This window comes from Ailuropoda melanoleuca, chromosome X, assembly GCF_002007445.2.
Source record: "Ailuropoda melanoleuca isolate Jingjing chromosome X, ASM200744v2, whole genome shotgun sequence".
Classification (NCBI taxonomy): Eukaryota; Metazoa; Chordata; class Mammalia; order Carnivora; family Ursidae; genus Ailuropoda; species Ailuropoda melanoleuca.
In genome coordinates this window covers 92,709,375-92,725,770 of record NC_048238.1, presented here as the reverse complement: position 1 = coordinate 92,725,770, position 16,396 = coordinate 92,709,375, and the positions used below count along the sequence as shown (strand labels likewise).

Below are 16,396 nucleotides of genomic sequence, written 5' to 3'. Positions count from 1 at the left end.
ACAAGCTATTCAGGCTAACATCCCGCCATATTCTTCAACTGTTCCTTAACTCAACGGAGATCCAAGGGCTGTTGAGGAAAAGCCATTAAGAACCAAACCTGAGAGTTTGCAGACTCTTATTGTTAACTGATAACTTTCTATCCCATTCTGCAAATGTAACCCCCAGCTCTTCTAGAACTACTTCAAGATACTTTAATAAATATGAGTTAATTTGGTCCTCCCCATCCACTTACTCACTCACTCACTCACTCATTCGCTCACTCAGATGACTGTTGACCAAGGAGCCTGTGGAAAGCCTGCAGCCCCAGCCCGCTCCCTTCCCATCAACTCCCCTCACTGGCAACGCACCTTGGCCTCTTCTGAGACATTTGCCATGTGCTTGGTCTTGCACTTTCGTTTTCCTGATGGCTTTTCTGAATTTTCAAGGCAGGCTGGCTCCTCCAGGTTATTTGGGAGGAAACCGTTTGGTGAATCCGAGATCCCCTGGGCTTTGTTGGGCAAGAGAAGGTTCCTGTTCCTGAGGCGGTGCTCCGAACTTTGGGAGGAAGTCTTCTGCTTACGGGCCTTTAAATCTGAAGGCAAGAAACAGGAAAGAATGGATGTCAGGGAAATGGAGCACAGAAAAGCAATGCCTTCCTCTAAGATGAATCAGAAGGCTTTGGGGAGTCAAATCTCAGTGCTGAGTTGTGTAACGATCAGCTACCCGTGTCTAGTGTGGTGCCGACAACGCCACTAAATGCTTCTCCAGTGGACACTGCTTCAACATCCAAGTCCCTCCTCTCCAAGCCGGTGACGACTCCCAGCCCTGCCAGCAGAGGGCAGCCCATCTGGTAGTCCCCAAGATGAGGGTAATTTTAAAAGGATTTCCCCATAGCCCAGAGCAAATCAGAACTTTTTCTTCAGCCTTTCCCCCATCCCCTTTGTCTCCTTCTCCATTTCAGTATGAAAACAAATTTAGCGGCTCTGCTGAAGCGCAGTATGAAGTATACTGGGGTGGGACAAAAACGGAAAGTCTTCCTTCATCGCCTCTGCTCACCCACCTGACCGCCTGCTTGGTCACTATCTGAGGACACCAATATCGAAGCCACAGAAACTCCCTGAAACCAGAAGGCGCCTTGGGCGTACGTAGCTGATGCGCAGTCCCAGAAACCTGCTGCCTTCCCTGGTTGGAAATCAAGTCACTGGGATACACTGGGCAACATCTCTAATTCTATCCACAGCTCACTAGACAAAGCACTTTCTAGTTTCAAAAAGCATGGCTGTGATTCAAGGGGTGCCTGGGGGGCTCAGTTGGTTAAGTGGCTGACTCTTGGTTTCCACTCAGGTCGTGATCTTGGGGTGGTGGGACAGAGACCTATGTCAGGCTCCACGCTCAGCACGGAGTCTGCTTGAGATTCTTTCCCCCTCCTTCTCCCTCCCTCTCTGCTCCCCCCCAATCTAAAATAAATAAAATCTTTTTTTTTTAAGTGTGCTGTGATTCTTACAGCTCTTTACAGACAGAACCCTGAGTGGTGCTGGGAACTTCATTGCCAATAGCCTCATCCCACAGGTCAGTCTTAAACCTCAGGTTCGGGGGGATAGATTGGGTTTCTTCTGATTTTTTCACTAATATTAGTGTCACGTGGTTCGACCACTAGCTGTGTAATTGGCTGGAGGCAAGTCATAATCTCCCACAGCCTTGGTTTCTATGTCTGTAAAATGGAGAAGGTATATTCCACATCAGAGGACTGGTATGAGAATTCAACGAGGTAACATATACAAAAGCCCTTTATAAGATGTTATAAAGAGGGAGGCATCTTTATCATATGATCACAATGCAAGCTTTTTAGGGAGGGCCATGCCCATGTGTTCTTTATTTCCCCCACAGGACAGAGCACATGGCAAAAGATCAGTATGTCTATGAAACAAATAACTGCAGCCTCAGTTTCTCCAATTTGTGAACCAAGGGGGTTGAGCAAGATCCAAGAGTTCTTAGCTGGCCTCCCTCGACCGTGGCATGTGTTCTCACATGTGACATTACCAAGGGCAAATCCAGATGTGGGAGCCATCACTAGAGTATGAGGAATTGGCTCTAGGTTACGCACAGCTCTTAGAAGGCCAGCTATCATACCAGGGCTTTCTCCCAACTAGCCCCAACCCACCAGCGGGTCCCCACACCTGTCCAAGAACTGCTGTGTTAGATGGCTTCTAACGGCAATTCCAACCAGAACATTCGAAACTGGGGCTTTTGATTCAACAAGTCTGGGCTGAGGCAAAAGAGGAAGGAACAGAACTGTGCCTTGTGAGGGAGGACCTCAGGAAACACGGGGAAGCCATATTACAGCATTCGCGGCCACAGGAAAGCAGCAGCTCCCTACTCTGTTTACTCAGGACAGGGCAGGCTCCAGAGTTTATTCAATTGCACTGGAGCAAGAACTTCATAGTAGCACAGAAAGAAACAGAGTGGAAGTAGTAGCTGGGTGAGTGGAAATGACTCTTCCCGTCCTCTCATGTCAAGGAGGGAGAGACCAAAGTCCAGGACAAAAGGAAAGGTCCTGAGGGCACCTGGGTGGCTCGGGAGGTTAACAGTCTCACTTCAGCTCAGGTCACGATCTCGGGATCCTGGGATGGAGCCCTGCGACAGGATCCACGCTCAGTGGGGAGTCTGCTTCTCCCTCTCCCTCTGCCCCCCCACCCCCTACCCTGACTCGTGCTCTCTCTCAAATAAATACATAAAATCCTTTAAAAAGCCAGAGGTCACGAGGCTCACAGAGAAGTACGGTGACCTGTCTAGTTTGGCCTCTGCCTGACTCCCTCATGTCAACCTGAAAGATAGGTAGTAACAGGAAGGATCAGAGCTTTCCTGAGAAGAGACATGTTTGCCAGGCAATCCCTTCATGAAGATGTCACCATTGGATCTAGACGAAGGTAACCAAACCATAAGCCAAAGCCAAAAAGCCTTGACTCAAAACCCTTAGACACAGGCACGGAGGGAGAATGACCTATGTTCCAACACCTGCAGCTGCCCCCCAGTCAAACAGGACGCCTTGCCAAGCGGTGTTCCCCATGCTCCCAGAGGTGCTGACGGAAAGGCTACCTGTCTGCAGTGCTACAGAGATCTCTGCTTTGGGTGGAAAATGGAACCAGGTAACCTTGAAGGTTCTTCTCATTCCAAAATGGCAAGTTCCGTGGGAAGCATCCAAGCTTGTAGGAAATCAGCTCTCAGTAAAGAAGACTGGGTGACACAAAAGCTCCTCTTCATCCTAACACAAGTGGCTGAGACTAACGGCCTGACGCCTCATTCCTGACCAATCCCTTATGGCTCTGATAGGAAAAAGGGAAAATTATCCCCACTCTCTCCCACAGTTGATGATTAGCTCCATTACCGTCTGCAGTGTAGGGATGGTATCGTATACATCTCTACTTCAACCGAGCTGGAAGTGAGCTTTAGCCTTCTTTGCATTATAGCAAACGCAGAATCTACTACCCCCTCAGAAGGCAGTTACTCTGTTTTCAGTAACAGGGAGACTGTAGATATTTCCCAGCGGCTCAAGATAAATACATTATCAGAGACAATCAATTGTTGCTTCAAGGGCAGAGGTCAGAGAAAGAGAGATAGATATGCTCTTACAGAATCCAGAGACATACTTTTTGCTCATTTAGAAATACGGTACAGAAATGGGCCCCCCCCAAAAAAAAAAAACAACCAGAAATGCGTCCAAACAGTACTTAGCAGAACATACGGATATTAGCCTTGGTGACAGTCTGTGCCTCCATGATTACATATTATAGCATCTGACGTAGCCAAAGAAAGCCTGGTTTTCTCCTTGGTCTGCCTGCTCTTCCAACTCGGGTCCAACAAAATTGTTGCCACCTTGGGTCACCTCAACGCTTCACTCTGCCTCTTAAAAAACTTTGTAGCTTTAATTGAGAAAGCAAAGTTGTGCCCGCTTCTACTTGAAGTTCTTCTGTTAAGTTGAGGAAACATTGTACTTCTTTTTAGTGTAGGGGCTGGAGGCATCCCAGGAAAGGCAGCCAATGCCTCTTTCTTCTTGAACCCAGGATTCTAGGAGAACCCAGCCTCCCAAGACCCAGCTCCCTCAAGCCAACCGGAGAACTCCTTGGTATCGAGTTGTCCCATGCCAAGGATGCCACTGTGGCCTCGCCCAGAGGTTCAGACTCTTATATGAAATTGGAGGGCTCGGGCCTTCATATCCTCCGCTCCCCTGCAGGTCAGTCCAAACTCATTCAATCTGAACCCCAAGCCAAAACCTGGGGCCTGGAGTTGAGTGACCCCCTCTGGCAGCTGGAGCTCACAGCACCAGGCTTTTATGGGTGCAGAGGCCTTTGGCTGGCGAAGAGAAGGCAGAGGTGGGAACACCCAGGACGCCCGAGGGTCCCCAGGAGCCAAAGTCACGTGGCTTGGGGATGAGTGACAGCAGCTCGCTGGGCAGCAGCCCGCAGCCAGCCTTACCTGCTCTCCCCTTCCGCCGCTGCTCTTCTTCTTGCTCTGTCAGGTACTCCCCAGTCTGGTATTTTCGGCTCTTCTGTCGTCTCCGCTTCTTCCTCTTCACCAGGCCCTCCTCCTCATCTTCCTCCTCCTCCTCATTGGTGTCCCACATTTGCCGGGCAGCCTCTGTCCTCCAGGGCATTTCTCGGGCTCGCCACAGGTGCCGGCGGCCCTGGCTCAGCAAAGTCTTGTCCTGGGCATGGTGGCTGCGATACTGGGTGTCCCGTTGGGTCTTTCTCACCTTTCGACGCTTAGCTGGGGTGGGGGTCACATCTTCTTCCTCCTCTGTAGGGAAGACTTCCTGGCTTCCCATGTCACTGTCTGCCATACCAGCAAAGGAGCTACAGATGCTTCCTGTGGACGGGATGCACAGAGGACGGTCAGGTACCTCTTCAAAGGACAAAGAGTATGGTGTCGAAGCAAGTGCCCTGGATTAGAAGCTTGAAGGTCTGGGTTCAAGTTCAGGCTCTGCCAGTTATTAGCTGTGTGCTCTGGGAAAGTTCCTTCATTTCTGTTTCCTCCTCTATAAAACAGGGACACTGTTCTCTGCCTTACTGGCCTCACAGGACTGTTTGGAGGCTCAAATGAGATAATCTGCCCATAAGCACTTTACAGAGTCCGATATACCACACAAATATCGAGCATCCAAGCCACGCACCTTTCCTCATCCATGTTGCTGTGACTTTAATTCATTGCACGAACTCTTACTTAGTGCTTACGAGGCGAGGCGAGGCGAGGTGAGGCGCCAAGCACTATGTGAGGAGCAGGAGGGGGCCACAGGTCCCTGCCCTTTGAGAAATTAGGGTTCAGTAGCAAGTGAGGGAGGGCAGATTGGCGGGGCACCCCCGCCCCTGCTCACTATGTGACCACCAGTCTCACTGACAGAGCCACCCTGGGCAAGCAGAATCATCACAAAAGAGTCTCAGGAAAAGCAAAGCAAGGAGTCCCTTTCCTGTGACACAGTCTGGGTTAGTCCCGCCCAAATGCTCCTCCTCCACCAGGCCCTCTTCCCTTATGTTGACCCCACCTACTATTAAGTGGCCAAGAGTCCAGGGGTGGAGCTCTCTCCCTGCTCGCCCCTCTCCTCCCCACCGCTGCTGTTCCTCACCGCTGGGCAGGCACTACCCTCCCCTCTCCCCACCACCCCTGCAGGATGGTACCTTTCCTGCCCTCCTCCACCATCTTGCTAAGAAGCCATTTTCAACCCCACTCCTTCCTTTAATTCTGCTAGCCACAAAAGTATGACCCTAAATTGGCCTGGTTTAGTATAACAGCAGATCTGACAATCTTCAGAAGCAGCTCTGAGAGACACCACCATCTTTCTCCCAAGGACTTGCTATTAACTTGACAATCCCCAAACACAAGCGAGGTCAGCAGAAGAAAGAAATTTTTGAGGCAACACAGCAGTCCTTAACTAAATCTTCAAGTCAACCAGACCGTTTAAAGACAGCAAATATCCAGCAAAATTTCCATATACAGACCAGGAAAGGAATGAAGTGTTCTGGTTAATTTAATAGTCTAGTTAATACAGAATCACCATAGAGATCACACAGGGATCACCAATTTCCAAAGAATCAAATACAGTACAATGTGTTTAACAGTAAAACGAGACTGGGCGTAATGTAATCACTCTTTGATGATTTAGAAGACACTTCAGGATTTTGCGAGGCCTCCAGGCCGTCATTACGAGCCCCAATTACCACAGCGCTCTCCATGTGCTGAGGTGCCAGTTAATAGAATGTCAGCTAGCCGAGTTTACATTGCGCCCTGCTTCCCCATTCTATCCACTTTGCATGGAAATACGGGTGAACCAGGGCAACCACTCCTAGCGCTACATACCAACGTGGAGACAATAGCAGGGGCTAGAGAGAGCTATCTTTTTTTAGACACCGAATACAAACTCAGGGGACCAAATGTGATTCTACCGGCCCTGACAATTCAATGACCATTTCCGATTTTGATGATGCCTGTCACATTAGGCAGTAAGTCCAAAGGTTGTATGTCCATGCCTGAGACTGGCCCCACTAATCACAAGATGCCAAAGTTTGGAGTAGGCCAGTTTTCCTGAGTGGCACAGGCCTTTCCTCTTTCCACCATTGGCTGCCAATAAGAGACGTCAAATCCCCGCTTGGAAAAGCCCCGTTCGGAAAAGCAAAGCAAGCAGTCTTAGCATCGTGGGCCGTGTTCCCCTTCCCCACCCTGGGCTCTCTTGTCTCTGCAAGGAGCTGGGTGGGTATCTTAGCACCGTGAGTCAAATTCTCAACTCTTCACCTGGGCCAAGGGCAAAATCGCTCGGCCAGATTTCTACCTCTCTCTGCAGAGAAGGGCCAAGATGGGCACAGCTTCAGATTCACTCACCAGACTGACTGCGCGTCCGCGTGCTCAGAACCACAGGGATGAAGTCACGGAAACTGCTCTTTGCTTTCTTCTCCAAGGAACCTGGAGTGATGTGCGGTTTCAGGGCACAAGGTAGAAATATCACAATCAGGAGTCCAAGGACAGAAAGCCCCCGAGAGTCTCAGGTGGAAAAATCAAGGGAGGGTTTGTGTTTTTCCCGGGGTTGCATTCATTGGCTCTCCTCATGCTGCTCTCACCTATGTACATCTCTTGGAGAAGGAGCACTTCCCAGTGGTTTCTGAAACTGGGAGTTGGGTCATTTTTGCTGACACCAAAAAAAAAAAAAAGGCTGTGTACAGAATCAATTGGCCAGCATGCCAGCAAATTGAAGGCCTGGCTGCCTGCAGGACTACGAGACTGCTGCATCTCCACAAAGTTAGAACTAAGCTGGAGCAGGTCCCAGGCGAGGGCAACCTCAACAGATCGTAGAGGACTGCACAAGGCAGGAAGATGGGAGCAGGGAGTAGTGGACAAAGGAAAACTGCCGTATAAGAACAGACTAGAAAAGAGCAGGTCGTGTCCGACGGGCAAGGCCACAAACACAGGCTACTGTGCGCAGGAGCACACTGGCGTCTCTCTCGGATCAGGGCACCAGGGAACCAGCAGCAGAGCACACAGGTCAAGTACACACCTGCCTACTCCAAACACACTGTGTGCACCTCAATACTAAGGGTTCAGGATTTCCCTAAACACTTCCCTAGCTGCATATTAATTTTTTAACTTTTTAAAATGGGAGTTTTTGGATATACCAAAGTAGAAAAATGGGTGTCATGAACCCTGTCCTACTGTTTTGGTCCTCAGGAACCCCATTTCTTCTCTGAGCCTAGACCCACTGCAGGGTAATGGGTCGGCTACTCTGTCGTAGGAGTGACTTCCATTTGTCTGAAAACAACCTTCTTTGGCCCTCAGAGTATACCTTATTCTAGTGACCAGGGTGAACAGAATAAGCCCCTTCCCCCTCTCCCTTGCCTTTGATTTCAGAGGTGTCAATTTTATCTTCCTTCCATAAGGAGGAAGTCTCACTTTTCCGGGCAGTGCAGAGCCACCCCCAGCCCCCAGCCCGCCACTGACCTGCCATGGGGATCCCTGAGCAGCCTACCTTCCTCATGGCCATCGGCTCGCTTTCCTGGAGACTGGGAATCCGGCTTCGCTGCTTTCCGGTGCTTGTGCTTTACCCGGACTCCATTGTGCTCTTTTCCTGAATCTGAAGCCCCCCTGGGGCTTTTCTTGGTGGGTTCCTGGGGGTCACTAGCCGGCTTCCGGCACTGTGGAGAGGTAGGGAGAGTCAAGTCTGAGATCAGTTTCACTTCTTAAGAAAGCTTTGCCAATGGTAAGTCTGGTGCCCCGTTTTGACAAATGGACAGGAGCTGCCCAGGTGGGGGCCCAGGGAAGGGGCTTTCTGGGCCTGAACCCCTCACCCTAGCTAATCCCCACAGACATCCACATGCCATCATTTTTCCAGGTCTATGGAGGCTGCATTCACAAGCCACATCAACACCCAAAGTCATTTTCAAAGGTGCAAAGTCGGCCCGTGCTCTCTACAACCCAACAGCAATAGAGACAGGCAGAAAACAGAAATGCCTCTTCAGCAAGTCGGGGGGCCACACTGGTCAAATACCCTCATTGTGAATGGTATGGACACCAGCAACTGAAAACAATTCTTAGCCCGGGCCAACTCCAGAAAAACAGTCTATCTCCATGTGTAATAGAGTCAATGAAGGTGAGAAGAAAGGCATGACATGGGAGCAAACTCACATTGCCCCATACTTATGGAAGACAAGGAAAAGGCCGAGGCTTTATTAATAAGGCCACTTGATACTCTGCAGTACTTTCAACATCTCACAACGTTCTCTTCTCTGGTATTCGATTTGATCTTCCTGACAACCCCGAGAGCAGAAGCTGATATCATCCCCACTGAACAGACAAGGAAACTGAGGCTCCAAGTAGATGTTAAATGCTTTTTCCAGGGCAACACACGGCCCTGGTGTCCACACACTTGGGGGCGGCTGCCATTTACCAGGCAAATCTGCAAATGAGCTCATTTGTGCCTGCAGTGAGAAAGTGGCAGAGCTGGGACCGAGACCTACAGCTCCTGGCTTCCCACTTGGGCCTCTCTCTGCAGGAGCTCTCACTTTTCTCCTTCCTCACTCCTGTCCTCCACAGTTTTTGCTCAGCCCCACTCACTCGGATAGGCACAATGGCTGTGCTTACACAGAGCAAGGACACTCTCAGCCTCACAGCTGCATGCGCTCACAAGCTTTGAGGTCTATCCATGCCACCAAACAAGAAATGGGCAACATAGGGATTTCCAGTATTCTAGCATCCAGGGAGTGCAGAATAAACAAAACATTTTAACAATGAAAGCAGGCCCTAGGAAGAAAGGAAGAGTTGTTTTCCACCTAAGCAGACCCACATGCACCTTCCAGAAGGTTATCACTGTCTAGCTCCAACTTAAGGGGATAGCCAATGTCTTATCAATAGAACATTTTCTGGGGTGTTGAGGTGTGTGTGTGTGTGTGTGTGTGTGTGTATGTGTGTGTCAATTCCCCAGGGATAGGGAGTGACTGTTTCCCACCAAATTCCTAGGACTACTTGCTGGTTCCTACAAAATCAAAGTGTCAAGAAAAAGAAAGAACCGAGAGGGAAGAGAAAGATGGGGAACTGTTGCTTAAAATCTCACCTTCAGGAATGGCCAGAGAAAGACTACTTGAAGTCAGGGGAATAAAGTTAAAAGCACATAAATCTGAACATGTCCTATTTATTTCTGAATATCACTTATAGCTGGCTCTTTCAAGTGCAGATCATTAACTTTTATTTCCTAAGATAGACAAAAACAAGTAAAACAGAACATCCAGAAGGGATTTCTGTCAGTATGTTCTGCAAGGGCAGCACTGAGAGTAAAAATGTATTTGCACGCTCTAACTTAGGCAAAAAGTTAGGTGGATGGGGTGACTGTGTAAGATGAATGTTCTGGTTAACAGAGTTTTGAAAGGTTTTCCAAAGAATTTTCCAAAGGATGAGAAGACAAGAAAATACACCCAAGTACCAGATGAAGCAGAACTCTCTTTGCTGATGATTCAGCCAGCCCTTCAGGATTCCATGAGGCCTTGGGGCAGGTGGTATAGGGGACAGGAACTATTCTGATTCTTGGCCATACCCTGAAAGGGGCTGTTTTGAATTAAGCCCTGATCTGACTGTGCTTATCAACAGTTTCTTTCTCCGGAAAAATGGAAGATAAGAAAAGAAAGATCTAAGTTATTTACTCTCCCCCAAAAATGGACATTTGCTAAATCACTATAGGAAGCTGCGAAGGGCTGCTGCAAGGCCCCCGATCTTGTAACTTTATTCTTTGCCCTCGGCATCTGTCAGTGAGCCCAGTGAACTGTTCATCTAATATAGTAAAGGGCAGTGCCTGGCTGCCATCAGGTCGCCTGCAAGACATAAGCTCCATGAGAGCAGGGAGCATGTGTATTTTGTTAGCAACACTAACAATAACCACCAGCAGCCACAAACATTTACTGAGCACTTACTACCTGCCAGGCACTATTCTAAGCATTCATATATATCATCTCATTTACTTTTTATTAACATCAGCTTTATTGACATGTCATTTTTTGAGATATACCATACAATTCATTTGATCAAGTTTACAATTCCATTGCTTTTAGTACAGTTGCAGAGTCGTATAACCATCTTCAAGTTCCAGAACTTTTTCACTGCCCCAAATGGAAACTCCATACCCATGTCCCTACCACCTCCAGCCTTAGGCAACCATGATTGTACTTTCTGTCTCAATCGATTTGCCTATTCTGGACACTTCATGACATCATCTCATTTAATCTTTACACAGCCCTACGAAAGAGGTACTATTACTGTCTCATTGTACAGATGAGGAAACTGAGGGCTGGTGAGATTAAGTCACTTGACCAATAGCACACAGTTAGGAAAAAGCAGGACCAAGATTTAAACTCGGGCACTGTGCGTGGCTCCGGAAAGCATCATCCTCACCACAATGCTGTCCCGCCCTCCTGAAGATGTAGCTCACTGCCTGGGAGGGACTAGCATGTAGTAACCACCCACAAACACTTGCCGAATGGCCTCCGAAACGGTTATACGTAAGGAGAGGAAAAGAGAGGGTGGCACAGCTGAAGATGGACATGAACTCTGGAGCCAATGACCAGAGTCTGATTTCCAACTCTGCCATTTAGCAGCTGTGTAACTTTGGGTAACGTGCCCATTCAGTCTGTTTCCTTCATTTTCTTATCTGTAAATTGCGTACAGCATTCACCTCATAGGGTTATTGTAAGGATTAAGTTAGATGACGTCTGTAGAAAGCACTTGGCATATAGTATATAAGCTACGTGTGTGTGTAGCATACAGTACATGTAATGACATGAATTATTATTCTTATTACCACCAAGGACAAATCACAGTTACTAAAGCAAATGTAGGATCCTACTTGGCATGTCTCTGCCATACAGAGGTGGCTGTGAGATCATTGAGAAAACCCACCCAAACTCTATCCCTGGGGTTCTTAATTTGGAGCCCATGGTCAGGCTTTGTGGAGGGGATGGGTCCATGAACTCCTTGAAATTACTGGCAAAATTCTGAGGTCATGTTTCTATGGACAGGGTCTTACAGGTTCCCAAAATGTTCTATGGTCCAAAAAAGAGTAAAAGCTTCTGCCACAAACCCAAATTCATGGTACTCTGGCTAGAAATCTGTTCATTAGTGTATATCAACATTCAATTTGAAAACGAAAAACCTTAAAAAAGAAAAGAGCATGGCTGCATTCCAATAAAACTATTAAAAAATGAAAATGAAATAAAATATTGCAACCAGCAGTTTGAAAAAAAAGGTGGGGCAGCTGGGTGGCTCAGTTGGTAAACCATCTGTCTTCCGCTCAGGTCATTATCTTGAAGTCCTGGGATTGAGTCCCATGTCAGGCTCTCTGCACAGTGGGGAGTCTGCTTCTCCCTCTTTGCTCTCCCCCACCCCTCTCTCTCTCAAATAAATAAATACAATCTTTTTCTAAATTTTTAAAAAGATTTTATTTATTTATTTGACAGAGACACAGAGAGAGAGCACGAGCAGGGGGCGGGGAGAGGGAGAAGCAGGCTCCCACCAAGCAGGGAGCCCGACGCAGGGTTTAATCCCAGGACCCTAGGATCATGAGCTGAGCGGAAAGCAGACACCTGACCGACTAAATAAATACAATTCTTTAAAAAAACATTCAATTTGAAGGCTTCTTAACATAACTTCAAATCACTCCATATTTTTTTTACAAGTTTTTTATTTACTTAAATAATCTCTACATCCAACGCAGGGCTCGAACTCATGACCCCAAGATCAAGAGTCACATGCTCTTCTGACTGAACCAGTCAGGTGCCCCTAAATTGCTCCACATTTTTGAGAAGCCCTATCTTCAACTGCTTTGAGAGTCTCCTTGGATCACCAGCGGTTTCTGGATCCCCTCTGAACACCACCGGATTCAAGTTGAATCCTCTTGGCCCATCTTTTTGCCTAGATCCCTACCACCATTAAGAACCCAGATCCAGATGCCCACCTGTCTTGCACATCACATTCCCAATGGGCCTAAACACAAAGCTGCCACCCCAAGCACTGGGCGGATAGGAAACTGGCAGCTGAGCCCAGAAGCCAAATTGGCCTTGGCCCCACAAAACTCCAAGCATATCCTGAGCAGGCTCCCCCAGTGGTGCAGAGAACAACCCTGTCAAAGGTCCCTTCCCTCCCCTTGAGAATCCCAAGTTCTCAAGGCCAGCAGTCATCTCAGAAAAGGAAAAGGAAAAATGGTTATGTGGGGAAGGGCCTGTTATTAATTGATTTCCCTCATCAATCCCTTCTTCCGCTTTCCAACCTCATCTGGGACAATGGCTTCCCTGGCCTCAGGGACCAAATCATTTCCCACATCCTACAAAATACAAGCCAGCCCCTCCTCATGCTAAAACACCATATATGGACAATGTAACTTAGAAAGGGGACAGCAGGTCATTATTCACTTTACACAAGCCTTCCAATCAGTTTAGTTCACAGAGCTACTCAAGAACACCGCCGTGGGAGGCTGACATGTGCAGGATAAAGCAGACCTCCGGTGTCCAGGACCTGCCCTTGACCTCAGCCCCGCACTCACCTTGGGTCCATGGGAACTCCGGGCTATGACCTTGGCTTGTGGCTGCTGCTCCTCACCATCCTTCTCTTTGCTGTATTTCATTTTCTTGGGCGGCAGAGATTCGGTCACCCCATCAGTCACCACTGAGTCTGGCTGCCACTTGTTCTTGCAAGCAAAGACACCTACACTTTCCTGTTTCACTCGAGCCTGCCCGGCCTTATTCCGAACTTCAGCTTGGCCCCTCTGGGGAGCTGCTGGGAGGCCATCCGCCCGGAAGCAGGTGGCTAAATTGAAGACCACATCACCATCCACCTTCTCCATTTTCACCCGCCCCAGGTCCACCTGGCTTCCAAGCTGTGAAAGCTCTGTGCTGGAGCCCCTCTTGCTGCTCGGGACCACATCCAAGATGAGTTCCTTGGGGCGGTTGTCATGAGGTAGCAAAGGCAGCTCGGGCATCTTGTGCAGGTTCTGGGGGGTGGCCAGGACCAGCTCATGGGACATGTAGGTGGCCAGCACTTGGTTTTTAGGCTTCGTGTCTCCTGCCAGCTTCAGGCCACAAGCCCCCTGGGGACCTTCTATCTTAGGAGTGCTGTCGGGGCAGAGGTGGCTCTCTGATTCCTCGGGCCCCTGATTCACTTTTATGTCCCCACTGCTAGGCTGCACAGACAGTGCCAAGGTCCCTGTCTGAGGGCTGAGAGTCAGGAGGACAGGGTTGACTTGTTCTTCATAAGGCTTGGCAGCAATCCGGCAAGTTTTATTCTTGGTGCCAGTGTCCTGTTCTGGAGCAAAGGAGCCCCCAGGCCGTGGCTGCCCCTCAGGAAGTCCATGCACAGCTTCGCTGGGGCCAAGAGACGGCACACCAGAAAACTCAGAAACAACGCTGGTGGGCCTGATGGGCACCCCCTGACTGGGGGTCAGCTGCCCGGCACTGGAAATGCCAATGGAAAGCAGAGACGCTTGGTGGTATGGTGACCAGCCAACAGGCAGGACCTGGGTGCTGGTGGGTTTCCCATTGACTGAACACCGTGGGTAAATATTTGCTGGCCCCGTGGGCTTCCACAGAGAGAGCTCCTTGGTTTGGCACCCCGGCAGCCCAGGGGCAATGCGGGCTGGGGTGTAACGTTTGACTGTGCTTGGCTGTCCCTCAGTCCCAGCCTGGCTGCCCTTCTTGCCACAGGGGGGACCAGTGCTCTTAGGCTCTCCTTGATCGATGATGGAGATGGGCTCCTGCTTGGGGAGATGGCGGGGGTCTCGGTTGATGCCCAGGTTAGGGTCTTTGTTCAGCAGCAGGGATGCAGGCACTGGGTTGGCCACTCCCACGTAGGTGCCAGGAATGGTGCTGATCAGCGCAGTTGAATTCTTCACCCAGGTGCTCGGGTCCCCATTCCTCACGATCTCGGGAAAGATGACAAAGGGCGAGGAAGTAGAGCCCAGGCATGAGGTGACATTGCTCCCGGCAGCCTGGGTTGTGCGCTGAGACCTAGACAAGACCGTGGAGAGGAGGGCCTTGCTGCTGGTGTGCACAGGGGTCAACACGGGCATGGGGGGCGTCTTGCGTTGGTTCGGCAATGGAAGCTTCTGACGGTTGGACTTGGAGGAGAGGTCAAGGGGCATCTCACTGCACTCAGGTGGAGAGGCCATCTCCCGCTCCAGCTGTGGAGGTGACTTGAGGGGAGAGAAGGTGACGGAAGTCCCTTCTGTTTGCTGCTCGCCGCCACTTGGCATCTTGGCGGGGTGTGGTGGGGCCGAGCTCACGCTGGGGGCTGGCAACAAAGGCTGTGGGGTTGGAAGCACCTTGGCAGAAGCAGTAGAGAGGGAAGTATCTGCCAAAGGCCCGGGGACCCCATCGGGCGCAGGCTGGGTGCTGGTGCTGCTGGATGGGGATGCACAGGGAAGCCTGTTCACCTCCAAAGAGACCAGCTTGGAATCTGAAGTCAGAGGCCGGGCCACAGAAAATGCATATGGGTAAGACCGGAGCTCTGGGGAGGCCAGCACACCAGGGAGACACCTGTCCTGAAGGTAGGAAGGCAGGACAGGCAGTGTAAGAGTAGAGGAGACCCCCAAGGTGGTTGGCAGTGTGGCCACACTGAGCGGCTGCCCACAGCTCGGAGGTGGGATATATACCAGCGGCTGGCTTGGGGTCAGTACCGTCCCTGGCTGAAAGGACAGGGGCACTTTTTGCATAGCTGGTGCCTGAGCTGCAGGAAAACATACTCGACTCAAACTAAAGGAGGCTGGGATGGGTGCAGAGGTGGGGATGGCAGCTGGTGTGGCAGCCGGCATGGGCGTGGGGGCCGGAGTAAAGATTGGGGCCGGGGTGGGTGCAGGCACCGGCGTAGGAGCAAAGGCAGGGATGAGGGTGGGGGTAGAGGGTGGGCCAGAAGATGGAGTCGGGGTGGGCATCGGCACTGACGGAGGGGCAGGAGCCGCTGGAGGCGTGGACGCCGGCATGGGAGCCAAAACTGGCGTGGGGACAGGCGCGAGGACCAAGGTTGGAGCTGAAGGGGGCACAGGAGCCTGGATCAGAGCCAAGGGAGGAGCTGAAACTGGGACTGAGAGGGGGGTAGGGGCCGGAGCTGACAGGGGAACGGGACCCGAGGGGGTAGCCGGAGCTGGCACAGGCACCAAGACTGAGGCCGAAACTGAAAGGGGGTTCGAATCAGAGATGAGTGTGGGCACCGACGGTGGTGCCGGAGCCAGAGCCGGAACCGGCGCTAAGGGAGGGGAAGGGGCCGGAACCGAAGTGGCAACCTGGACGGGAACTAGCCCAGAGTGGGGCACCGGGGTGGGGACGGAAAGGGGAACCTGGAACGGATCCGGAACAGACGGGGGGACAGAAGCCGAACTGGGAGCAGGGGGGCAGATGGGGGCTGGCAGCGGACTGAAGTTAGTGGTAACCAGAGGCAGGGTTCCCTCCACAGGGACTCCAGTTCCCAGAGTTGCCAAAATGAAAGTATTCTTCTCCCCCACGCCATGCCGAGAGTCCAAAGCCTTCACCCCAGCTCCTGAGCAGTCCACCTGCTTGCTCATTTGGGTGCTGAGGGGAGCCCAGGAGCAGTCGGCCCTGCTGTCACCAGCCTCGGCGGCACCGCTGTCAGGAGCAGGAAGCTTGAGCCCCTCTCCTGCGCCACTCAGCGGCACCAACAGGCCCTCAGCCTCTGCCACATTCCCAGCATAGTCCATTTGTGGCTGGGGGTCGTCAGGCTTGTCTTCTGACTTGTGCCCAAGTTTTTCTGCTGTACTGCCATCTGGGTCTGCCCCCCGGGCATTGCTGCCACTTCCAACTGCCGTGAGCTCCACCTGCAACGACAGAGCAGCGTGCCCGTCTTAGCTAGCTCTCTGTGCTTGGTGCAAGTGTCCCGAGGCCCGGGAGAGGTGGC

At 50.8% G+C, this 16,396-nt stretch overlaps 1 protein-coding gene across 7 annotated transcripts in view; it reads right to left on the bottom strand.

Annotated features, from left to right (window-relative positions):
* The window catches only part of BCORL1 (BCL6 corepressor like 1), a 61,952-nt gene that overhangs the window by 21,550 nt on the left and 24,006 nt on the right, over positions 1 to 16,396 (bottom strand). For 6 of the 7 annotated variants that reach the window (XM_034648945.1, XM_034648947.1, XM_011224129.3 and 3 more), the window contains 5 exons: positions 13,038 to 16,316; positions 7,986 to 8,151; positions 6,848 to 6,928; positions 4,454 to 4,843; positions 349 to 572 (listed from right to left, as the gene is read on the bottom strand). In XM_034648945.1, coding sequence (XP_034504836.1) covers positions 349 to 572; positions 4,454 to 4,843; positions 6,848 to 6,928; positions 7,986 to 8,151; positions 13,038 to 16,316 — 4,140 coding nt within the window. The remainder of the gene's footprint in view (positions 1 to 348; positions 573 to 4,453; positions 4,844 to 6,847; positions 6,929 to 7,985; positions 8,152 to 13,037; positions 16,317 to 16,396) is intronic. The other variant, XM_011224131.3, reaches the window with a different exon arrangement.